Here is a 26,320-nt window from a genome sequence, read left to right on the forward strand (position 1 = left end):
ATCCACTGGCAAGTAGATACACTTCAACAATTTTTCCATCTGGGGTAGCCTTCCATGGTAGCTGAATTTGTGGCATTCTGGCTTACTGAACTCAAGATCACAGGTTCAATCCTGGCTGACAAATATCGCAGTGAGGAGAATTTGCCAGGTAAAAATCGGGTTTCGTCCTAAAGAGGCAACCATCAATTCCAGGCAAATTCAATAAAGAATAGGCTTAAACCATAAAATTTTAGGCTCTAAATATAGGCTGAAGTGCCTTGTGTGTAAATCTACTCAGAATTATATGGTGAGAGTGTTGCTCAAATTGAACGTCTGTAAAAACGCTGCCACATTATGAAGCGTGTTCTGCAAATCCTTTACAACACTTGACGGACGTGCCTCTCTCTACTGTCAGTGTTACCTGACCAATACTGCTCTTCAAAACTTCACAGCTACTTGAAAACATGTCATGTCATGTTTCGGCTTGACCATCAGATGAATCCATGCCTGAAGGACAACCCCACATTTTGTGTGCAGAATGTAAAACATAGGTTACTCTCTCTGGATTGCACGCTACGGCTTTATAATCCCAATGCCCCCACAGAAAACTTGCAATGCAAATGTTTGACGTGTCGCGCATTCATTTTTGTCATTGTATGCCTTTCTCTCACGTGCTCTCAAATACTGTGCGAGATGAGCAGAATAATCACCTCTTTCTCTGTCAACGCTTTGTCGCTGGTCGCCTCCACTGCTTCTGTCTGGACCATAACAGAAGCCTTTTTCTCGTCCGTCTGCGATGCTGCTACCTGACATTCTGCAGCTACCTGGGTGGCCATTGTTGTTCTTCCGATCCCCTCAGTCTGCGTTTCCACGGAACACACGCTTTTGTGCTGCACTCCTGCGAGTGCTGCGGCTGCATCACTGATGCCCTGAGCGTTGCGCGTCAGTTCCTCGATTCCCGCTAGAGTCTGGTACTTGTCCACTTCACGTTCTAGTTGCGTCACTTTACCCTCGTAGTCAGTCAGCTTCGCTACCTGTTCGCCACGTAGAGAGAACAGAGCCACTTCTTGTTGTTTCTGCAGAGGGAAAATTGTACTTGAGTTGAAGTGCCAAGTTCCTAGCACCAGTTGTACTTTAAGCACAGTACAAAGTACCATGCTACAAATGTACTTTAAGTAAAATACAAAGTCACTTGCAAAGTACTTTAAAGTACTCATCAAGTACATTACAAATTTAGATCATATCGCTGGACATTTCAACACTTGGTTGTAATAAAACGCGAGGTAATTATGTTTCGACTGTTGCCTTTAGAAGGCTTTTAGCTAGCTGCCAAGTGCTAACTACAAAACATGCATTGTTTACAGCTGACTCTTTAATATGAACTGAAAGAAATTATTTCACAATCAAGCTTTGCATTTGTCATGGGGTACTTGAGTACTTGAAAGGAAAGTACCAAAGAAAAGTACTTAAAGAGGCAATAAACAGGTATAAGAGGCGCACTTTTTTTTAAATGCACCGTGAGACGTTGCCGACTGTGAACGTTTTAAAAAACTTTGTAAAAGTAAAAGTAAATAATGGCTCCAAACCGGCTGAATATTCACTGCACTCTTTCGCCCTGATGCCCCGCCCAGCGATGTCCCGTCGAAAATAGAGACACGTCATTTTGACATTGCGCATCATCAGCCATTTAGAATGTGGGACACTTATACATTAATTTTGTCGTAATATCGAGAAGTGAGTACTAAAAATCCTCAATATTCTATTTCACATGCGCATTACGTTTTCAGTGCTGTATTGCTCCGCGAGGTCACCGCGATGTTCCCACAACCGGTTCCCTCGTGAGTTGTCTCAGTGGGGTTCGTCATTGGCTAGCAGAGCGAAATCTCCCCCACCTCCAACGCCTAGAATTCGGTGTTGCCATGTGTTGGAACATGCTGACGTGACCCAGTCCAAAGGATAAGGAAAGACTCTGTTCTGGTTATGCTCTTTTAGTTATGCTCTGGGAGGATTGACAGATTGAGAGCTCTTTCTTGATTCGGTGGATGGTGGTGCATGGCCGTTCTTAGTTGGTGGAGCGATTTGTCTGGTTAATTCCGATAACGAACAAGACTCCAGCCTACTAAATAGGTGCGAGGTTCTCTGCATCTTGCACCATTCTTAGAGGGACAAGCGGCTCCTAGCCGCACGAAACGGAGCAATAACAGGTCTGTGATGCCCTTAGATGTCCGGGGCCGCACGCGCGCTACACTGAAGAAAGCAGCGTGTGTTTTCCCTGCCTGAAAAGACTGGGTAACCCAATGAACCTTCTTCGTGATTGGGATAGGGGATTGCACTTAGCATTGCAGTTTAGTTATGCTCTTTGAATGGCATTGTTTCGTGTTAAAGAGGCTCACTAGAAGCAAAAGAATTTCATATTTGGATATCGTGAGCTACGTTCTTTCATTGGGCATAGCAACGTCTGGAGAATGTTAGTCGACCTGCTTTGTGCCCCTTTAAAGTACAGTACAAGGTACACAAATTGAAATTACTGTAAGTAAACTACAAGCACTGAGAACTGTAAGTGGTACTTGTTAAGGAATGTGTGCAGCATACCTTTAACCTTTCTAATTCTTCTTTGTGTTGCTTCTTCATGGTCAAAATTATTTGTTGGAATTCTACAACAGCAAAAAAAGATAAGAGTTAGTTGGGTTAACTGCGTTTTCCCAGCATTCGCAATCTGAGCAGCCAAACCAAACGTCAACAATGTACAGGATAATACAGTAAAATATAGCAATCTTGCACAAAGCTACGTATGGACAAGTTTGGAGCCCACTTTAGTATCGCTTCATTGAACTGAACGTATGTTATTGCATACCAGCCTCGGTGTAGCGTAATCCTGGCTTCGCATCTCCTTCCTGGTCCGGCGGAGGCCAGTAGTCTGTGGTCAATTTACCGGGAAGTGGAGTGGCCAGAGATTGCGGTTCGGAATGCATCCAGAAGTACATGAGGTCTGGCTGCAAGGTTAATGCAGAATTTGTACGTGGAACAACTTGCTCGAAAATGTGGAGTGAAAGGCAGGATCATGCACAAATTAACTCCCCATGCACAATATGCTAAAACTGAGAAGAGTAAATGGCACACCCTGAAGAGGCTCTCCAAAGGTGCATTTTCATCTTCTATCTGCTGCAGGACTCCTGCAGCGAGAAGGTGGGTGCAGAATTGTGCGGCGAGCAGTTTCAAGTCCTGCTTCGTGAGCAGGAAGCGCAAGTAGTGGTCGTCTGGGAATGTAGTGCAGAACCAGTTCAGGAGCATCTGCCCTGGAAGTCAATAGTGTAGGCCTATATTATTGCACAAATAACCAACCAATCTGCCACAGTTTCTCAAAACGATGCCAGTTCCCCTTACCAGAGAATATAAAAAGCGAAGTACATTAAAAAAAAGCTTCCACCCGAAAAAAAATTATACTGGTTCCATTTGGGTGTACCAAATAAGGACAGTGGGAAAAGTATTAAGTCAGGCTTAAACTCTACTGTTCTGCTCAAATGTCTTGACTAAGCCACAACGAATGCACTGCATGGATGCACGGCGGGTGACGTTTCTGGGAAGTAGTACAGCTCGAAGCAGAGTTAACTGGAACGTCGCTACGACGGGCAGAGCGGGAAGAGAGCCACCCTAGCAGCCCTTAGGAGAAATAAAGGGAAAGAGTGTTTCGACTATCCCACTTTTGCTGCGGGGGTGTCCGCCTTGCCATTAGCTGTTGACTCTGCATTACCCTCAGCTGTGGTTATCATCGTGAAATTTGTTTCGGTTTGCGGCGATTATGTAAAGGTGTATGGTGACCGATATCGCAAAGGATGTGATGCAGTTATCTCATCGATACATGCGAAGGTGGTCACGTTTGCGGAGTGGGGCATTTTCAGCATTATGATAAAACAAATAAGGATGCACCGAGCCTAATAGCAAATTTATTGGATTTGCTGCCCACCTTCGACTGTGTTAATGAGACAACAGCATAGCATCCGTGCGATACCGGCCAGCACACACCTTTACATAATAGTCGCAAACCCAAACAAATGTCGCGAAACCGCAGTTGAGGGTAATGCCGAGTCCGCAGCTCATGGCAAGGTGGACTCCCCCGCAGCATAAGTGAGACAGTCGAAACACTTTCCCTTTATTTCTCCTAAGTGCCGCTAGGGTGGCTCTCTTCCCGCTCCGCCGATCGAAGCGGTGTTCCAGTTAACTCTGCTTCGAGCTGTGCACTTCTGTGATGAGTCCATAACTACTCTAGACATCTACTTATTTTTCACTACTTATGTTTATATGTAGAACCTTACCTTCGAATTTTTCGTAGAGGCTGAAGTCCAATTTCTCAGGTACCACCTTGGGCCGGTTCACCTTTGCCTCAATGGTTGCCTTGTCCAATGTTAAGGAGGCTACTTTCCTCAACACATTTCCTTCTAACGGTGGTACGTCATCGTACGTTGTGTGTCTTCGACTCTGCGCTAGCGAGTCTTCCTGCGACGTCAGTTCCTCCGGCTCGTTCGAGGACGGTGAGAACTTCGGCAGAACTACTTTGCGGTGCTGGGTCACCGTAAACGTTGGTGTTGACGTGCTCTGAAGACCTTCTCCTCCACGAACTTCGCTCGACGTCGACATCCTCGGAGCGCAGCGCCGGGGTCTTTGCGTCTCTGCTTCACTGAGTGACCTCACCCGCGGCTCAGACTTCGACGGTGACATTACTGTCTGCAAGTCCTTCGGAAGCGACGAAGACGTCAAACTGTCGGTCACGGTCGTATCATCGTCGAGGAAGACTGTCGACTCACTCACGTTGCTCGGCGAATCTCTTAATGTCAAAGTGTCGTCTGCGACTTCGGGGGGCGGCGTCGCGATATGTGAAACTGTGTCGACGTACACAGATTCTGACACTGAGCTCGCGGGACTTGGGCTTGGCGGTGGCAGAGACCTCGATTGTTGCGGGGACTCTTCGTTCTTTCGCGTCAGCTGTGGCGTTTTCTTCGCCTTCGCCTTGACGGGAAGACGGAAACGGGGACTACCTTTCGGAGCTTCATCGAGGGCGTCCGTAGACCCCCTAGACTTCTTGTCAGCTGAGCTCTTGTTTCCCATTGTGGTCCTGGTCAAACTATGTTGTCTTGGACTGATGATTGCATAGTGACTCGGAGTTCCCGCCGCGCCAGTGGTAGGCCTAGCTGGTTTTCCGAGCTCGACGCTCCGCCTCCGCTCACTCGTAGGACGGCGCTCGGGCGAGCAGCTGCCGGGCAGCGCGGACGGGGAAGTGTACCGTCGGCGTGCGCGTGCTGTCGTCGCTGCGAACCGCTCGATTTCGTCTCCGTAGTGAACGTGGTGAGGCGGTAGCCGCCAGTATTGCCAATCGGTGAATTCGTTTGTCATCGTCCCGTGTCAACTGGCATGCCGTTTTGAAGACTGTCTGAGAGAGGGAAAAAACGAAAACTGGTTGGAAAAGAGAAGGAACTTTCGTCTGTTTCCCCATACCAGGAAAAATCAGGAAGGCCGATAAGCGGATAAGGAGCTCATCCTTGTGAAAGTAACAATATTATTCATAACGTCACCGTGAATCTACCAGAACCTTACCGGAACGGCAGCATGACTCAGAATCTTAGCAGTTGGGTACGGTAGACACAGTAGCATGCTTTCCATTTGTTTACAAGTCTCAACCAACAAATGCGCGTAAACCATGGATTACGCATGACATGAGGCAAATGAGAAAACGCGATAGATTGTACCGAAGATTCCTGAGAAGTAGAGACCCGGGGGATTATAGTGCTTTTAAAAAAGTACGAAATCAAGTAAGTCAGATACTCAAGTAGGCAAATAAGAGCTATCACGTGAACGCTTCTTTTTTATTTTTTCAGACGGTAACGATGCCTCCGCCATATGGCGCAGAAAAAATAATTTTCGCAGTGTTGGCAAACGATGGGATTCTGCTCAACAAATAGTAGTGGACGGCACTATCTACCGTGGTAATAACATGGCGCAACTGTTCAACAATTACATAGTAAACCTTTTTTCCTTCTAGTTCACTGAGAAGCGAACTATAGAAGTAACTCTGTTTTTCTCGTTCCAACAGATGAATCAGAAGTGTATAGTAGCTTTCTAAACATGAAAAACAGCAAAGCATTAGATGTTTATGACACGCCAAATAGCTCCCACTAAAATATTACTTGATATTGTAGTACCTTAACTGGCGCACATTTTCAATCTGTGCAGCATGGGGCACTTTCCTAAATGTCTCCAAATTGCTAAGGTTGTGATGGTATAGACAGAAGTGGAGATGCTAACTGTCTCTCAAACTATCGTCCAATTTCAATTCTACCATTTTCTAAGGGCCTTCAGCGCATTATATATAACCGTCTTTCATCGTACCTTAAGAAGAAATACAGTCTCATGTCAAAGCGACAATTCGGTTTCCGTAAAAACAGCTCAACGGAGCTTGCTCTTTTGACTCAGAAAGAGCTCTTAATAATTATAATATTGATAATAGGTGAGAAACGTTAGGCGCCTTTCTTGATTTTAGTTAAACTTTCAACTTGTTATCACATCAGGTCCTGCTACATAAAGGTGCGTCCTCACTATGCCGATCGGCTCTCCCGGCTGTGCTTAGTCTACGGCTCACTATGCCGATCGGTTCTGCCCGTTATCAGTAAGTTGTTGTCGAGAATTATTCGTCTTTCCAATTCAAGTGCGGCGTTCCACAGGGTAGTCTGCTTGGACCCTCGCTTTTTTTTGTATTTACATAAATGACATCATACAGACATTCAAACCTATGTATGTTGTTCATATTACAAAAATAAAATTAAAAAATCATCCGCATTTTAAATGGGGGGGGGGGATATACGTTTATTTCGGAAAGGTCAGCCTGACCGAAGGTCGGCTTGCTATTCCTAAATCAAATGGCCTTTCTTATAACAGCACAACAACAGTACTTTTTTTAAAAAAATGACGTAATGGCGATCTATGATTTACACAGGTATAGGCTCCTTTGCTTACACCAAACATCATCTCGAAGTCACTCGCAAATGTTTGAGAAATGTTTGATCTAAAAATTCAGGTGTATTACTATGAATGTGGAACTCCGCGACACTGACAGCTACCTCGTTGCAGAACCTAATATGGTACGCAAAGTGTGGTTTATCTATTGCCACATTTTCTTAATAGCTTACATTGTGATCCGTTATATATGTCGCGGAAGTCTCTGTCCGCGGCCTGTGTGTAAGGTAGTTGAAATGCGTCACAATTTCCGTTTCTCTTCTCTTATGATGTTGCTATACCGGGTGTGTCAGTTAAATCCCCGGGCTAAATAATTCGCGAACGGGTGCACCAATCAATGAACTTTCATTTTTACAAGTATCTGTCCGATACCACCTACAAGCTGCGCACCGTGTGAATGAGTGGGAGGCGCTCATTATTTAAATAAAAATTCAAATGCGTGTCACAAAAAAAAACAACTTCTAAAGCAGGGCGCTGTCGGCATTAAAATGAGTACTACCCCTTTTGGGACCTTCAGTGGACACCTTTTAGGGAAAAATCCGCCACCGAAGCGGATCATTTGTTGCAGTAATTAATCGGTTTCGGTTTACATATTTGGTCGCGGCTGGTCGCGGTGAAGCGCAAAAGGACGTAATTCATCGGTGTAAGGACATAATTGACATAAAATAAAGGACATAAGGACATAAAATAGTATTTCACGAAGTTGCGCCAAAAATTTACCGTCAATTATATAAAGCAGTGTTTCTCAACCTGGGTTCCGCGGTCCCGCTTCTTCCGCGCACTGTTCAGCACCCGCGAGAGAAAACTCGACCGCCTACCAAAGCTCGCTTCAGACAGCCTTGTTATGGGACCGTTTTGACCGACATTTGATCTTTAGCATTGGGATTGACATAGCGATCGCAGGACCAGGTTGCAGCGGCTGACAGTCATTGCAAAGACTTTTGCAAAGACGGGCATTGACTCAACAAGCAGCACAACCCGACAATTTATCCGCATTTTTGCTTTTCTCGTGCGTTTCGAAAGCATTACAAGCACTTTGAAAGTCGGAGCTACTCTCTTGCCTACGTGTACTTGGGATATCCAATTATCAGTGGCAACCCACGAATGCGTTATCTGCGGGGTGTTGTGAAACAGTCGAATGAATCCGGCAAACCTCAAGCGATACCTTGCGACGAAACAATAGACAATTAAATAGATTATAACTAAACAATTCAATAATTTTAAAATAACAAGTATTAAATATAATAAATATAAGTAATAAATAACAAGTTTTAAATAATTATTTAGTTAAATAATTAAATACTGAATTAAATTTGAACAAAAATCTGCTACTTGTACGTCATCTAGTTTTCCCTCAGATAATAAAAGTTGACAACCACTGTCATAAAGGTACCGCATACGCGTTTGGCACAATACCGATACGCAAGTAAATTTGTCACACACTTTTTTCGGCATTAACTTTTCGGCATGTTTCGTGACCACCGATTCCATTCTCGTGAAAGAATGGGCAAAAAACGCGTGACTTCCAGCGAAGTGCATCCCACCAAGATAATCGGGGCGCATCGCATATGCTCGCACTGACCACAGCTGCTCTTCGCCCACGAAAGTGCAGAACGGTTCGCAAGCCTGTCCCAAAATGTGTTGGCGGTTCAATGTCAAGAAGGGCCGCGCCGGACGCACCCTGCAGGCGTGGGACCTGTGACGCGTACTACGGAGCAACGGGATGCACGGATTAATCGCTTCCTCCAAGCACACAAAACACGTACGACCACTGCGAAAAGTGCAAATATACTTGCTACGTCGCGCAATTTAATGTCGTGAAATGGTGTATAGAAGAGGACCAGTAAATTACCTTTCGGTGTGCAATCCACGTAAATATGTACGCCGATATTTAAAAGCCTCGATCACGACGCCACAGTGCATTAGCCACACTTGTTGCTATAGCCTGCGCTGCTTGTTTTCCACTGCTACAACGGAAGACAAAACTATCTGCCTAGTTTCCGTCGAGCACTGCACACATTCCCAATGCAAACACTGTGCGATAATGTAAACACATCGCGCAGTACACTCCGAATATATCCATCGTAATCTGCTCCGGCAAACGCGACTAACGGGTGAACCGACACCGGACGCTGTCGTCTGCTTCTCTATTAGTGTCGCCCCGTAGTGCATTCCATTACACAGTGAGAATGACGTTGCTTACCGGTAGGTGCAGCTGGGTGAATGTATGCACGAGATTGCTTTGGTCCGCATGAAAACATCGCCAGCACCGGTGCGACAGTAGTGAAAATGGCGTCTGTCCAGCCACAAAGCGAACGACCTTGCCCGTGCTATGAGGTGCAGTTGATGAATAGGGTATATACCTGTTTTCCAGTCGTTGCGCTCTGTAGTGGTCGCGGCGCCTGTTCCTCGGTTTGCTTCGTGCATTGCGCAACCGAGCGTTCAGGATACTTCCGCTTCTTCTTCTTCTTCTGCTTCAACTGCCGTGTGATGTTCCTTTTTTTTTTTTTTCGTTTCTTTGACTGCATGCTTCTTCGGTTGCCATTTTGCGTTCACGCCCTCATTTGCTTCGAAAGTCGGTAGTCGTTGTTCATTAGCGGAATAAACAAGCTCATTTTGTCAACTAGCACGAAGTTAAAAACGTCCAACTGAAATAAGTTGAAAAATGAAATGTGTATTAACCTTAATTTATTTTCTCTCCCACGCGCGTGGGAGTACATACTTATTATTTGCTGTAACACGCGTGTGTATGTGTGGCAAACAGTTAATGTCGGATCGGATGACCAGCTTGGGACAAAAGTTTACGGAACACCAGGGTGTCACACTCCTTCATTGGAGCGACACCCTAGCAGCAAACAAGAGCGGACATAAATACTGAGAGATGGATAGCACAGTTGGTCACCCGTTCCTTGTTCGACCTCTTCCTCATATGAAGAAATACGCCAGTGCCATGTTCCGTAAACTTTTGTCCCAAGCTGACCATGAAGTGATGCAGGTTGAATTTAACAGATTTTTTTTTTTTCAACACGTATGCGGTACCTGTTAACTCAACACCGAACGGACTCTTTAGCCCAAAGCCCCCCTGGTGTAGCATCGCTGTTCTGTTTCACATCAGTATTGTGATAGTATTAGTGGGTTTTAGCTCATTGCTTTCGCTGAAACGGTTCGCGAACGATATTGCGAGTGACCGAACAGACTGGCAGTGACTCAGAATGTAATCTGGTTGAGCAGCGTTAAAACCATTCGCTAACAGTTTGAAAACGATCCAGAAGAACTCAATAAAAGATTACTTTTCATGTCCGCAAAGAAACCGAGTTCTTCCTTCTTTTTTTTTTTTTTTCGTCACACACCTTTTCAAGGACGCGCGAATAGGAACACTGGAAGGAATACGACACACGGAACACGACAAGGAAAACTCCCGTTGCGTTTATTTCTCCTTTTCAACTATGCACACTATTTACATTGCAAATATGTACACAAATGACTTAAGATGCCCAGCATTACAGATTAACTATTCAATCAACTTCCTCAACTGTTGGTCCCGAACTCTGACCCTGGAAGGCTCCCCCTTTAGGCATGTTTCCTGCTCCTTGGTGCAGCTTAGCCATGATTGGGCTACACACTTGCTGCAGTTCCTTCAGCTTGTGGTCGTACTCTTCCTTGTCAGCCAGGGTGTTCGCGTCGATCCAGCTGATGGTATCTTTACACAGGTTCAGTACGCGGTCACGGTCTGAAGGGTCCATCTTGGAACTGGCTTCCTCCGCCGCCTGCTTCACACTGTACACGTAGGCTTCGAGTCCGTTTCTGGCAGCCACACGTTCTCTTTGCTTCTCATCCTCCTGGCGGTACTTCTCAGCGTCGCTTAACATACGATCAATTTCTTCCTTGCTGAGTCTTCCCTTGTCGTTGGTAATACGGATAGATTCCTGCTTTCCCGTGCTCTTGTCCTGTGCAGAGACATGCAGGATTCCGTTGGCGTCCAGGTCGAAGGTCACTTCGATTTGCGGCACTCCTCTGGGTGCTGGGGGGATTCCGCTCAAGTCAAATGTGCCCAGTAGGTGATTGTCCTTAGTTAATGCTCTTTCGCCTTCGTAGACTTGAATTGTGACCGCGGGTTGGTTGTCCGAGTAGGTCGAGAAGGTCTGCGAAGTCTTGCACGGGATGCGGCTGTTGCGTTCCACGATCTTGGTCATTACGCCACCAGCAGTCTCGATGCCCAGCGAAAGAGGTGCGACGTCGACCAGAAGGACATCCCGGATGCTTTCGCTGTTGTCTCCTGTGAGGACCGCAGCCTGGACTGCGGCTCCATATGCGACAGCCTCGTCGGGGTTGATGGACATTGACAGATCTTTGCCGTTGAAAAAGTCGCGTAGAAGCTTCTGGATCTTGGGAATACGAGTAGAGCCACCTACCAAGACTACATCGTCAATTTGCGACTTTCCCATCTTGGCGTCGTTCAGGGCGCGTTCGACTGGTTCCAGGGTACTGCGGAAGAGGTCCATACAAAGCTCTTCGAAGCGAGCTCGGGTGATCTTGCTGTAGAAATCGATACCTTCAAACAACGCATCGATTTCCAGGGTGGCTTCAGTGCTGCTCGACAGCGTCCTCTTGGCCCGTTCGCATGCTGTCCGAAGGCGCCTCAGTGCTCGGGCGCTCTTCCGCAGGTCTTTCTTGTGTTTCCTCTGGAACTCCTCGACAAAGTGGGTCACCATCCTGTTGTCAAAGTCCTCTCCTCCGAGGTGCGTGTCTCCAGCGGTGGAGCGAACTTCGAACATAGACCCTTCATCAATAGTAAGGACTGAGACGTCAAAGGTTCCTCCACCCAAGTCAAAGATAAGCACGTTCTTCTCGCCCTTGAGATTCTTATCGAGTCCGTACGCTAGAGCGGCTGCTGTTGGTTCATTGATAATCCGGAGGACGTTCAAGCCCGCAATGGCGCCGGCGTCTTTAGTCGCTTGACGCTGAGAATCATTGAAGTAGGCTGGAACAGTAATGACAGCGTCCGTCACTTGTTTCCCCAAGTACGCTTCCGCCGTCTCCTTCATTTTGGTCAAGACCATTGCGCTGATTTCTTCGGGGTTGAATCTCTTCGGTTCTCCTTTGAACTCTACGCTGACCTTGGGCTTCCCTGCATCCGATATCACTTTGAAGGGCCAGTGTTTGAGGTCGCCTTGGATCTTGGGGTCATCGAACCTGCGACCGATGAGCCTCTTGGCGTCGAAGACGGTGTTCTCCGGGTTCAGTGCGACTTGAGATTTGGCCGCGTCGCCGATGAGACGTTCTGTGTCGGTGAAAGCAACATAGCTCGGTGTTGTGCGGTTGCCTTGATCGTTGGCGATTATTTCCACCCGGCCGTTTTGAAAGACGCCGACGCAGGAGTACGTCGTCCCCAAGTCGATGCCAATGGCTGGCGCTCCCGACTTCCGTGTGGGCATTATGTGGAAATGTCTCTTTGCTTCAGTGAAGTTTGTACTACGCGCTCAGAGAGAATGATTGCGTAATTGCGGCAGCGCCCGACTTTTATACTCCCTTCCTCTCTTCGGAGAACGATCTGGGAGCTCCCGGAACGAAGCCAGCCAATCGGCGCATCGGCTCGTGACGTCAAGGGGTGCAGTGCGCAGTCGTCTGCCGTTCTGGAAGTTTCGAGCACGCAGTGGAGCGTAAATATTGTGTCGTCTGCTACGCGCTCACGCGTAGACGGGTATAGTTGTTGCTCGTAGTCTAAAATTAGCATCCGCGCTATTACGTGTTGTGGTGGCCTCTACGATACAGCGAGCGTGGATGTCAATGAGAGTATCAAAAAGGCTGCAAAATATTTAAAGAATACAATACCGTCATTTTCGCAGTGACGGTACCAATGCCAGCACTCTCGCTTTTGTTTTTGAAAATGGTGTCGAGGGATATGATACACAGTTTATTTGGGAAAACTCTGAAGCATTTTTTTATTGACTGTCGTTTTGTTAGTGTGTGAATGTTCTCGTCGCGGTGTTTGTATTTACGTCCGCGTCGGGCGAAATATAAACAAACCACCAAGAGCAGAAAATTGCACGTAATAAAATTTAGCCTGAAACGTCGTGGTACATCTTGTGGTTCCTACAATCTATCGCAATTTAATGCGGAAATGATGTACACAGTTGGTAGCAGCTAATGATTTTCTTTTATGGTAGTAAGCCTGGAGATGAAGCACTTTAAAATATCGCTTGCAGGTACACTTTTAATAACGTACATAAGGCAATGCATCAAGAACAGGACATTGTGTAGGTGAACATGATGCGAAAGATCTCGGAGGATTTTGCAATTCCAACAATGTTAAATAATATGAAGTTGATTCACACATAAGGTGTTCAACAATGTTGTTTGCGGCGATGACACGAACGATGCAAATGCGGTACTCAACTTATACACGTACGTCGCTTGGCTACAAGACACAGGTTTAAAATCAATATAGGAACGCCCATAATGTTCCATATCGCGGCACTTTATGACTACGTACAACGCAAAACGCTGCTTTCCGTGTGAGTCATAGAGAACAACCAACGCCTATATGTCACTTCTCTAGAAGCTTACGCGCATGCGGCGTTCATCTGCCCACTCGATGGCGAGTAGTATTCCTCTCGGACGATCACACTCACCCCAAAAACGGTATTGCAGGTGCTTTTTTTCTTCTCTCTCTCTCTCTCCCTATATATATGACCACGAGAAGAAACATTGTGTTTGAAATGTTGTATATATACAATTTCTTCGTGTTACACTTACGTTTCACAAAACTTATTTTCAGCACCCGAGACGCCGTTCCTATAATTGAACACGGTTATAGATGAGAGTTGAGCAAGGACGTGAATGTGTCCAAATGCGCTGGTGATAAACGAAGCTCGCGTTGGATTAGTTAGGTTAATAAATCCGTGTGTGCGATGTGAGTATTCCTCGGTCACATTCCTCGGTGTACTTGACTAAAGGCACCGTATTCGCAGCATGCCGACAGACGACAAGGGAAGTTCCACGAAGTGTGCAACGGGGAAGCCTGCCTATCAGGGAGCTGCGCGGGTTTTTTTTATCTCGGGAGGGAAGGGAGTGGAATTTCAGAGGGGTGCGACACCCATATAAAATGGTTATTGTGGTATTTTTGGTCTATTTCGTGCTATTTTAGCCTCTTTTGCAAGTACTTTCGGGGACAGCTTTTCTTTTACTTGCGTGTTAGCGCCGCGAAGCAACTCTCGCTATGAGCACCGTACAGACGTAGCACAGATAGTGAGATGACAGCAGGAAGATATAGGAAGGGATACAGGGGGTTTGGTGTGCGTCCTGGACCGACTTCAGGTGGAACTGTACCGACATTCGTTTGGAAAGTATGCCGCAAAACCACGACCTACTAGATTATAACGACCATGTCATAATCGGCAACCCCTCCTTCCTGCTGTCCTCTCTCCATCTGTCCTCATCCGTACGCCGCTCATAGCCAGAGTCGCTTCGCGGCGCTAACACGAAAGTAATATATATATATATATATATAAGCAGGAAAAATCAGAAGACGACAAAGAGCTTACAGGAAAACACAAAGGGGAGTTTATTAACACATATAGGGATAGGGGTCGACGTTTCGGCAGTCAGCGCTGCCTTCGACGGGACTGGGGTTTGGTGACAAGAACAAGCTTTATATATGGGAGAGGGTTATGTACAAGGGAAAGAGAGCAGCGCATGCGCTTTTGTCATGACTAACATAGGTTGGTGACTAAGTGAAAGGGGAATGACCGGGTCTGTGCAGCAGGACCTTGAGGAAATACCCGTGAGCCTGAAAAAGAGACAAAAGAGTGTATGTATATTGCTGGATTAGGAATGCAGGTTGCGAATAGTAGAAAGGATTCCTGGATCTTCGTTTATCTGACACTGGAATTTATGAATGAGATAAGACTCGCGCTGTTCCCTGAGCCGCTGGGAAAGAAAGCCTGACTGCAGGATGAAAATAGATATATTGGTGATTGAGTGTCCTGGTTTACTGAAATGGCGCGACACTGGCAGATTAGGTTTCTTCGCGACGTCAGATTTGTGGTTATTGAATCGCGTTCTAAATGAAGTAGCTGTCTGTCCGATATATTGGGCGTTGCATTCATTACATTGAAGAAGATAGAAAACATTGGAAGAATTACAGTTAAAGTCGCCATTAATGTTGACCCGATAATTAGAATTGGTACTATCTGCAGAGTTAGCGGCTTGCATTGATTTACAAATTTGGCATCTAGTTGCATTACAAGGGTGGCAACCAATGTTATTTTCTGGAAGTTTGTTAATTTTGGCATTTACTAGTCTGTCTTGGATGTTCCGCGCCCGGCGATAACTTACGCGCGGTGGCTGTGAGAATATTTCCTTCATCCGATCAGATTGTGAAAGAATTGTGTAGTGGCGGTTGAGTATCCGGGTAATGTTAGGAACGCTGCCATTGAATGTGACAGTGAGATTTACTGCAGAATTTCCATTGGCTCGAGGAGATCTTTGGAGCAATTGTTGGCGATCTGTGGATCTTGCTCTGGCTATAGCGTCTTTAACAAGTTTGTCCGGGTATTCACGATCAATGAAGGTTTGTTCTAGTCGTTGGAGATGGTTGTCTAGTTCGGCATCGTTAGTGCATATTCTGCGGTAGCGCAATGCCTGACTATAAGGTATGGCTAACTTAGTATGCCTTGGATGGCAACTGCGGAACGATAAGTATTGCTGAGCATCTGTAGGCTTCCGGTATAAGTTGGTTGAGATGCCGCCGTTTTGTAACTTGACTTCCACATCCAAGAAGGTAACAGTGGAGGCGGAGTAGTGGGAGGTAAATTGAATGTTAGGGTGAATTTGGTTGAACCGGTTGATGAACGTGAGAAGGTCACTTTCAGAATGAGGCCATATGATAAAAATATCATCTAAAAATCTCTTGTACACAAGTGGTTTCAACACGGAACATTCGAGAAATGTTTCCTCCAGGGATGCCATGAATATATTTGCATAGTTGGGGGCCATTCTCGTGCCCATAGCTGTCCCGTTAACTTGCAGATAGTGCTTGTTATCAAATTCAAAGTTATTGGAGGTCAAAATCAGTGTTAGCAGTTCGGTGAGGACAGTAGGATCATACGGCTGGTCAGGTTGATTTTTGTATGCTGAAACGGCCGCTGCTATACCATCTGCGTGGGGAATATTAGTGTAAAGGGACGTGACGTCTAACGTTGCCAAGAGACAGCTTGAGGGAACGGTTACTTGCGATACAGTTTGAAGGAAATGGTTGGTATCTTTGACGTAGGAAGGTAATTTAGGGGGGATAGATTTGAGAACGTGATCGACGAAGGACGATATATTTTCTGTAGCGGTACCGTTACTGGACACAATTGGTCTTCCGGGATTGCCTGGTTTATGTATCTTAGGGAGCATGTAAAATCGGCCTGGTTTAGGGTCTTTAGGAAGTAAGTATTCGTAGAGCGCATCGCCAATTTTCTTAGTGGTCTTTAACCGTTTTAGTGTTTTACATATATCAGCGGCAATTTCATTAGTGGGGTCGGATTCGAGAGGTTTGTAAAAGTCTGCACAATTAAGTTGACGGAGTCCTTCCGCCACGTAAGCTTGCTTATCCATTACGACTATGGCACCTCCTTTATCAGCCTGTTTGATGATGATACCTTCGTTGCTTTCTAGCGCGGACAAGCTTTGCTGTTCTGCTTTCGTAAGATTGTGCCGGAATTTCCGATTGTTTGAGCTTGCATAAGTACTGAGAATATCTTTCTGAACAGCTTTGATATACATATCAAGACTTTTATCTCGGTTCGGGTTGGGAGTAAAATCGGATTTTATACGGAAAGGATTTAGGTTTGATTGCGGTTTGTCGTAGAAGTATTCCGTAAGGCGTAGTCGCCGCGCAAAGTTGTCAAGATCCAGATGTAGCTGATATTCATCGATTTTACTGTTATTGGGACAAAACGATAATCCCTTCTCCAGTAGAGAGATTTCCGCGGGTGTAAGGTCACGGGTCAACTGTAGCGTGCAACTGTAATTCTTCCAATGTTGTCTATCTTCTTCAATGTAATGAATGCAACGCCCAATATATCGGACAGACAGCTACTTCATTTAGAACGCGATTCAATAACCACAAATCTGACGTCGCGAAGAAACCTAATCTGCCAGTGTCGCGCCATTTCAGTAAACCAGGACACTCAATCACCAATATATCTATTTTCATCCTGCAGTCAGGCTTTCTTTCCCAGCGGCTCAGGGAACAGCGCGAGTCTTATCTCATTCATAAATTCCAGTGTCAGATAAACGAAGATCCAGGAATCCTTTCTACTATTCGCAACCTGCATTCCTAATCCAGCAATATACATACACTCTTTTGTCTCTTTTTCAGGCTCACGGGTATTTCCTCAAGGTCCTGCTGCACAGACCCGGTCATTCCCCTTTCACTTAGTCACCAACCTATGTTAGTCATGACAAAAGCGCATGCGCTGCTCTCTTTCCCTTGTACATAACCCTCTCCCATATATAAAGCTTGTTCTTGTCACCAAACCCCAGTCCCGTCGAAGGCAGCGCTGACTGCCGAAACGTCGACCCCTATCCCTATATGTGTTAATAAACTCCCCTTTGTGTTTTCCTGTAAGCTCTTTGTCGTCTTCTGATTTTTCCTGCTTATTTCATTCTCGTGGTCAACCGCCCTCCTAAGCTTCTAATCTATTTCTACGATGACCACCGACAGAGGAGGACCGAAGATGCCCATCAGGAAGTACCCTTTTTATGCTCCTGTTATAGCTGTACTTGGTGACTCACAAACTAAATATCTCCGTTTCCACTTCGACCCCAGATCCCGTACTGCCCCGACAATGTTCGTGTCCAAGAGCGGAGGCCGAATCGCAGACTTCAAAGAAGAGGTGGACCAGCTGCCCGCAAGTGTTCGTGTCGTGGTGTTGCACTGTGGGACGAATGACATGCCGGACACCGATCCCGACATGGCCATCCGTCGCTATGTGCAACTCATCGACCACATTCGCTCTCGGGGAAACATCGAACTTGTGGTATGTACCCTCATCTTACCCAGATCCTACAACCGCCGTCGTCCTTATCTTGACAGGCGACGCGAATTCCAGTGCAATCCCCGGGCATTTGCGTTCAACCAACGACTGATGACCCTGTGCCGAGGTGCCCGTGACCTGTATTTCCTGGACCATGGTTTCCACCGACAGCCCCCAACCAGAGTCCTTGCAGCTGACGGCCTCCACCCCGGTTTCGAAGGAGTCACCCAGATCGCCCACCGACTGCGGTCCCTGGTACCCCGGCTGCTCCGTCGCCTACCCACACGTACAGCAAGCACTGGAACGACGGACCCCGTATGGCCGACACTCCAGGAGGCTGCAGCATGGACACAAAGAACCACACGTGCCGAGAAATCGTCACGAGCCAAGCAGCAGGATTGACTAGCCGGTGAGTCAGTACCAATTCACTCTCCACAAATTGTCAGCAGTAGCACTGAGGCGTTCTTTAAACTCAGAAAAATCGCGGATAAAGTTGCACGCTACACCTCCCATCGTGATACTTTGGCTACTTATCATGAAAACGACAGGATTCCGCGTGGGCTAGAAATCCACAAAACATCAACCTTACCCTTGAACCATGAACGCAATGTGCAATGGCTGTCCATTCTTAACAAAGCATCTTTAGACCTAACTAAAATTCTAATTTCTCACTGCCAAGATACTATCCAGTCTCTATCCGAAGACGCCGATGCCATTAACAGCACTACCCCCGTTGTCACATTCTCATAGATCAGAGTTAGACAAATTCCTCCAAAAGAAAAACATCCACCTGAAGCTCCAAAAGCAAAACAAATTATTTAGAGACAAAATCGATTGCCCTCCAACTCATAATACTTCCACAGATTCGGCACCCCCTAATTCCGAAGCCCGTAGCAATACTTCACAACTACGTCCAGATACCCCGTTAGACAGCAACAGCCAGTTTGCTCCCGACATCCCCACACTAACCAAATGTAGCGTAGTTAACCTTTCTTCCCGTGACCTTACACCCGCGGAAATCTCTCTACTGGAGAAGGGATTATCGTTTTGTCCCAATAACAGTAAAATCGATGAATATCAGCTACATCTGGATCTTGACAACTTTGCGCGGCGACTACGCCTTACGGAATACTTCTACGACAAACCGCAATCAAACCTAAATCCTTTCCGTATAAAATCCGATTTTACTCCCAACCCGAACCGAGATAAAAGTCTTGATATGTATATCAAAGCTGTTCAGAAAGATATTCTCAGTACTTATGCAAGCTCAAACAATCGGAAATTCCGGCACAATCTTACGAAAGCAGAACAGCAAAGCTTGTCCGCGCTAGAAAGCAACGAAGGTATCATCATCAAACAGGCTGATAAAGGAGGTGCCATAGTCGTAATGGATAAGCAAGCTTACGTGGCGGAAGGACTCCGTCAACTTAATTGTGCAGACTTTTACAAACCTCTCGAATCCGACCCCACTAATGAAATTGCCGCTGATATATGTAAAACACTAAAACGGTTAAAGACCACTAAGAAAATTGGCGATGCGCTCTACGAATACTTACTTCCTAAAGACCCTAAACCAGGCCGATTTTACATGCTCCCTAAGATACATAAACCAGGCAATCCCGGAAGACCAATTGTGTCCAGTAACGGTACCGCTACAGAAAATATATCGTCCTTCGTCGATCACGTTCTCAAATCTATCCCCCCTAAATTACCTTCCTACGTCAAAGATACCAACCATTTCCTTCAAACTGTATCGCAAGTAACCGTTCCCTCAAGCTGTCTCTTGGCAACGTTAGACGTCACGTCCCTTTACACTAATATTCCCCACGCAGATGGTATAGCAGCGGCCGTTTCAGCATACAAAAATCAACCTGACCAGCCGTATGATCCTACTGTCCTCACCGAACTGCTAACACTGATTTTGACCTCCAATAACTTTGAATTTGATAACAAGCACTATCTGCAAGTTAACGGGACAGCTATGGGCACGAGAATGGCCCCCAACTATGCAAATATATTCATGGCATCCCTGGAGGAAACATTTCTCGAATGTTCCGTGTTGAAACCACTTGTGTACAAGAGATTTTTAGATGATATTTTTATCATATGGCCTCATTCTGAAAGTGACCTTCTCACGTTCATCAACCGGTTCAACCAAATTCACCCTAACATTCAATTTACCTCCCACTACTCCGCCTCCACTGTTACCTTCTTGGATGTGGAAGTCAAGTTACAAAACGGCGGCATCTCAACCAACTTATACCGGAAGCCTACAGATGCTCAGCAATACTTATCGTTCCGCAGTTGCCATCCAAGGCATACTAAGTTAGCCATACCTTATAGTCAGGCATTGCGCTACCGCAGAATATGCACTAACGATGCCGAACTAGACAACCATCTCCAACGACTAGAACAAACCTTCATTGATCGTGAATACCCGGACAAACTTGTTAAAGACGCTATAGCCAGAGCAAGATCCACAGATCGCCAACAATTGCTCCAAAGATCTCCTCGAGCCAATGGAAATTCTGCAGTAAATCTCACTGTCACATTCAATGGCAGCGTTCCTAACATTACCCGGATACTCAACCGCCACTACACAATTCTTTCACAATCTGATCGGATGAAGGAAATATTCTCACAGCCACCGCGCGTAAGTTATCGCCGGGCGCGGAACATCCAAGACAGACTAGTAAATGCCAAAATTAACAAACTTCCAGAAAATAACATTGGTTGCCACCCTTGTAATGCAACTAGATGCCAAATTTGTAAATCAATGCAAGCCGCTAACTCTGCAGATAGTACCAATTCTAATTATCGGGTCAACATTAATGGCGACTTTAACTGTAATTCTTCCAATGTTGTCTATCTTCTTCAATGTAATGAATGCAACGCCCAATATATCGGACAGACAGCTACTTCATTTAGAACGCGATTCAATAACCACAAATCTGACGTCGCGAAGAAACCTAATCTGCCAGTGTCGCGCCATTTCAGTAAACCAGGACACTCAATCACCAATATATCTATTTTCATCCTGCAGTCAGGCTTTCTTTCCCAGCGGCTCAGGGAACAGCGCGAGTCTTATCTCATTCATAAATTCCAGTGTCAGATAAACGAAGATCCAGGAATCCTTTCTACTATTCGCAACCTGCATTCCTAATCCAGCAATATACATACACTCTTTTGTCTCTTTTTCAGGCTCACGGGTATTTCCTCAAGGTCCTGCTGCACAGACCCGGTCATTCCCCTTTCACTTAGTCACCAACCTATGTTAGTCATGACAAAAGCGCATGCGCTGCTCTCTTTCCCTTGTACATAACCCTCTCCCATATATAAAGCTTGTTCTTGTCACCAAACCCCAGTCCCGTCGAAGGCAGCGCTGACTGCCGAAACGTCGACCCCTATCCCTATATGTGTTAATAAACTCCCCTTTGTGTTTTCCTGTAAGCTCTTTGTCGTCTTCTGATTTTTCCTGCTTATTTCATTCTCGTGGTCAACCGCCCTCCTAAGCTTCTAATCTATATATATGTATATATATATATATCTTGAGAAGTTGGAGTTGGATCGGACGGCTACGTAATTATAGTTGAAATAAATGGGAGACAGAAGACGAAAGTAGGGGAAGTAACAAAAAAAGGGTTTATTAAAACTTAAAAATCATAAAAGTTAGGGAGGATGTCTACGTTACGGCGGAAGCTCCGCCTTCTTCGGGACAAAAGAGCTAAATGTGGCCACGAGGCTGATAAGGGGCTTGAGAATGACGTGGTCGGTTGGGGGAAATTCCCGCCACCTGGCGGTTGTCAATTGGGGAAATTCCAGAGCGTTTTTGTGTCAGGTCCAGGAGTGGGGTCATCGTCCTTGTGGGTCAGTGGGGATTTTGATCTGCCTGAAACGAGAAAAGGCAACAGGGTCTTATCTAGGTTGTTAGACTTCTTATTGTTGACAGCATGCCAGGGTCCTCGTTAATGGCCGATCGGAATTTGTAAATTAGGTAAGATTCCCGTTGTTCCCGCGAGCGGTCGGAGGTAAAGTTCGACTGGAGAATAAAAACTGAGGCTTCGTTGATTGAATGTTCTGGTTGTTTGAAATGGCGTGAGACTGGAAGATTAGGTTTCTTGGTAACATCCGATCGGTGATTGTTGAATCTAATTCGGAAAGAAGTTTTTGTCTGACCCACGTATTGGGCCCGGCATGTGTTGCATTGGATTAGATAGATAACGTTGCATGAGTTACAGTCTACGTCTGCGTTGATCTTGACGGTAAAGTTGGAATTCGTACTTCTGACCGTTTGTGCGGTCTGCATTAACTTGCAAATCTGGCATCTCCTGCCATTACATGGATGACAGCCCGCCGGATGGCTAGTGGGTTCGCCTACTTTAGAGCGGACCAAGCTATCTTGTAAGTTACGTGTACGTCTGTAAGCGACACGTGGTGGATTAGGAAATATGTTTTTCGTGCGTTCTGACTGGAGAAGGATACTGTGGTGGCGGCTAAGTATGTTGTTAATGTTTGGGATATTTCCGGCGAATGTTACAGTTAAGTTCACGGCATTACTTTCTGATTTGTTTTGTCTTTTCTCCAGTAAGCTTAGACGGTTTGCCTTGCGAGCTCTGTTGAGAGCATCTTGAACTAGATCGGGTGGATACTGACGACCGACAAAGGTTTGTTGCAGCTGTTCTAAATTTCTGTCCAGATCGTCGTCATTCGAGCAGATTCTCCTATACCGAAGGGCTTGACTATAGGGAATGGCCAGTTTCGTGTGGCGAGGATGACAACTATGGAATGACAAATACTGCTGAGAGTCTGTGGGTTTACGGAACAGATCAGACGTTAAAACTCCATTGGTTAGCTTAATTTGAACATCAAGAAAGCTAACAGTGACGGCAGAATAGGTGTGAGTGAAGTTAATAGAAGTATGGAACTCATTGAAATCGCGTATAAATTCCAATAGGCTGTCTTCCGAATGTGGCCAGATCATAAATATGTCATCAAGGTAGCGCTTGTATAAAGTGGGTTTGTCCTCACGCGTGTTCAAGAATGCCTCTTCTAGTGAACCCATGAATAGATTTGCATAGTTTGGTGCCATTTTAGTGCCCATAGCGGTGCCGTTGACTTGTAAATAGTGGCCATCGTTAAATTCAAAGTTGTTGTTCTTTAGGATCAGTTCTAGTAGAGTAGATACGACAGATGGATCACAAGAAGAATCAGAGTACTTTGAAAAAGCCGCCTCGGCTGCAGCTATGCCATCATCGTGGGGAATATTGGTATACAGGGAAGAAACATCTAACGTAACTAGGAGACTAGATGGGGGTGGCTGACATTGATTTAGTATTTGCAGGAAGTGATTGGTGTCCTTGATGTACGATGGTAGTTGCGGGGGTATGTCCTTAAGAAGATGATCTACGAAACTAGAGAGTTTTTCAGTGGCTGTCCCATTGCAGGAGACGATTGGACGTCCGGGGTTCCCCGGTTTATGAATCTTTGGGAGCATGTAGAATCTACCTGGCTTTGAGTTACGGGGAAGAAGGTATTCATATACCGCCGAATCGATCTTCTTTGCGGCCTTTAATGCCTTTAGATGTTTTGTGATATCTGAAACAATCTGTTCCGTGGGATCAGTGTCTAAAGTTTTGTAAAACGTGGCACAAGCCAATTGTCGCAGTCCCTCATCGATATAATCCTGCATATTCATTACGACAATTGCACCACCTTTATCTGCCCTTTTGATTATTAGGTTTTTCGATTTTTTAAGATGCGACAGACTACTTTGCTCGGCTTGACTCAAATTTGGTTTGGTTTTGCGGGAAGAGGGATTATATGAAGTAATTATATCTTTTTGAACTGCTTTTATATATATATCAAGAGCTTTTTCGCGATTGGGCTCTGGCGTAAATTCACACGGTGGCTTGAAAGGTTTGGGTGTTGTATCAGGCTTATCATGAAAATACTCTTTCAGACGCATACGTCGGGCAAAATTATCTAAATCGAGATGGAGTTGGTATTCGTCTACCTTGTTATTATTTGGGCAGAATGAAAGCCCACGGCTAAGAAGTGATAGTTCAGAATCGCTGAGGGGGTGGGACGACAAATTAACAACATTTTGAGGTGACGTATTGGTTGCGTTGTCATGAGCGTTAGGATTTTGATTGTCACAGTGTTCGGTTTCACCTTGGGAATCTAACGAGGGAGTAATTATGTTACTACTACCTGCGAGATTCGCGTTATATTTAGACATAAGGTCAGGATCTATCTGGTCCCTTGTCATTTTTTTACGTTTGGTGTTATTCACAGTTTCTTCCAAGTTCCTAGTGAACTGTGCCAATTCTGACTCATGCGCGTCCGTAAGGGTCACAGTATCGCGGATAGTTTTAGCTTGCTGAGATATTTGCTATATTGAGATATAAGCTAAAACTATCCGCGATACTGTGACCCTTACGGACGCGCATGAGTCAGAATTGGCACAGTTCACTAGGAACTTGGAAGAAACTGTGAATAACACCAAACGTAAAAAAATGACAAGGGACCAGATAGATCCTGACCTTATGTCTAAATATAACGCGAATCTCGCAGGTAGTAGTAACATAATTACTCCCTCGTTAGATTCCCAAGGTGAAACCGAACACTGTGACAATCAAAATCCTAACGCTCATGACAACGCAACCAATACGTCACCTCAAAATGTTGTTAATTTGTCGTCCCACCCCCTCAGCGATTCTGAACTATCACTTCTTAGCCGTGGGCTTTCATTCTGCCCAAATAATAACAAGGTAGACGAATACCAACTCCATCTCGATTTAGATAATTTTGCCCGACGTATGCGTCTGAAAGAGTATTTTCATGATAAGCCTGATACAACACCCAAACCTTTCAAGCCACCGTGTGAATTTACGCCAGAGCCCAATCGCGAAAAAGCTCTTGATATATATATAAAAGCAGTTCAAAAAGATATAATTACTTCATATAATCCCTCTTCCCGCAAAACCAAACCAAATTTGAGTCAAGCCGAGCAAAGTAGTCTGTCGCATCTTAAAAAATCGAAAAACCTAATAATCAAAAGGGCAGATAAAGGTGGTGCAATTGTCGTAATGAATATGCAGGATTATATCGATGAGGGACTGCGACAATTGGCTTGTGCCACGTTTTACAAAACTTTAGACACTGATCCCACGGAACAGATTGTTTCAGATATCACAAAACATCTAAAGGCATTAAAGGCCGCAAAGAAGATCGATTCGGCGGTATATGAATACCTTCTTCCCCGTAACTCAAAGCCAGGTAGATTCTACATGCTCCCAAAGATTCATAAACCGGGGAACCCCGGACGTCCAATCGTCTCCTGCAATGGGACAGCCACTGAAAAACTCTCTAGTTTCGTAGATCATCTTCTTAAGGACATACCCCCGCAACTACCATCGTACATCAAGGACACCAATCACTTCCTGCAAATACTAAATCAATGTCAGCCACCCCCATCTAGTCTCCTAGTTACGTTAGATGTTTCTTCCCTGTATACCAATATTCCCCACGATGATGGCATAGCTGCAGCCGAGGCGGCTTTTTCAAAGTACTCTGATTCTTCTTGTGATCCATCTGTTGTATCTACTCTACTAGAACTGATCCTAAAGAACAACAACTTTGAATTTAACGATGGCCACTATTTACAAGTCAACGGCACCGCTATGGGCACTAAAATGGCACCAAACTATGCAAATCTATTCATGGGTTCACTAGAAGAGGCATTCTTGAACACGCGTGAGGACAAACCCACTTTATACAAGCGCTACCTTGATGACATATTTATGATCTGGCCACATTCGGAAGACAGCCTATTGGAATTTATACGCGATTTCAATGAGTTCCATACTTCTATTAACTTCACTCACACCTATTCTGCCGTCACTGTTAGCTTTCTTGATGTTCAAATTAAGCTAACCAATGGAGTTTTAACGTCTGATCTGTTCCGTAAACCCACAGACTCTCAGCAGTATTTGTCATTCCATAGTTGTCATCCTCGCCACACGAAACTGGCCATTCCCTATAGTCAAGCCCTTCGGTATAGGAGAATCTGCTCGAATGACGACGATCTGGACAGAAATTTAGAACAGCTGCAACAAACCTTTGTCGGTCGTCAGTATCCACCCGATCTAGTTCAAGATGCTCTCAACAGAGCTCGCAAGGCAAACCGTCTAAGCTTACTGGAGAAAAGACAAAACAAATCAGAAAGTAATGCCGTGAACTTAACTGTAACATTCGCCGGAAATATCCCAAACATTAACAACATACTTAGCCGCCACCACAGTATCCTT

At 45.4% G+C, this 26,320-nt stretch overlaps 3 protein-coding genes across 6 annotated transcripts in view; 1 reads left to right on the top strand and 2 right to left on the bottom strand.

Annotated features, from left to right (window-relative positions):
- The window catches only part of LOC135396724 (protein cappuccino-like), a 33,045-nt gene extending 23,592 nt beyond the window's left edge, over positions 1-9,453 (bottom strand). Inside the window, exons 1-6 of one of the 3 annotated variants that reach the window (XM_064627860.1) lie at positions 9,348-9,453; positions 4,293-5,404; positions 3,100-3,275; positions 2,834-2,972; positions 2,572-2,633; positions 690-1,055 (exon numbers count right to left, since the gene is read on the bottom strand). In XM_064627860.1, coding sequence (XP_064483930.1) covers positions 690-1,055; positions 2,572-2,633; positions 2,834-2,972; positions 3,100-3,275; positions 4,293-5,367 — 1,818 coding nt within the window. In that variant the 5' untranslated portion in view covers positions 5,368-5,404; positions 9,348-9,453. Of the gene's footprint in view, positions 1-689; positions 1,056-2,571; positions 2,634-2,833; positions 2,973-3,099; positions 3,276-4,292; positions 5,405-8,836; positions 9,114-9,187; positions 9,313-9,347 lie in introns of those variants that run through there. The other 2 variants (XM_064627859.1, XM_064627861.1) reach the window with 2 other exon arrangements.
- LOC135396725 (uncharacterized) lies at positions 9,075-21,484 on the top strand. 2 transcript variants are annotated; one of them, XR_010423513.1, is made up of 3 exons: positions 9,075-9,189; positions 17,804-18,420; positions 21,213-21,484. XR_010423513.1 is itself a non-coding variant. In XM_064627862.1 (3 exons), exons 1-2 carry the CDS (start codon positions 17,685-17,687, stop codon positions 18,411-18,413), a joined length of 657 nt encoding a protein of 218 aa, XP_064483932.1. In that variant the 5' UTR covers positions 17,276-17,684; the 3' UTR covers positions 18,414-18,420; positions 21,213-21,484. The 2 variants fall into 2 exon arrangements, 1 of the variants encoding a protein (XP_064483932.1); XM_064627862.1 differs by lacking the exon at positions 9,075-9,189 and having other exon boundaries at positions 17,276-18,014; positions 18,087-18,420.
- LOC135396723 (heat shock protein 70 B2-like) lies at positions 10,395-12,603 on the bottom strand. Its single transcript, XM_064627858.1, has one exon. The coding sequence runs from the start codon at positions 12,417-12,419 to the stop codon at positions 10,500-10,502; it is 1,920 nt and encodes a 639-aa protein (XP_064483928.1). The 5' UTR covers positions 12,420-12,603; the 3' UTR covers positions 10,395-10,499.
- Positions 21,485-26,320: the final 4,836 nt, after the last annotated feature.

Source organism: Ornithodoros turicata, chromosome 6 (genome assembly GCF_037126465.1).
Source record: "Ornithodoros turicata isolate Travis chromosome 6, ASM3712646v1, whole genome shotgun sequence".
Lineage (NCBI taxonomy): Eukaryota > Metazoa > Arthropoda > Arachnida > Ixodida > Argasidae > Ornithodoros > Ornithodoros turicata.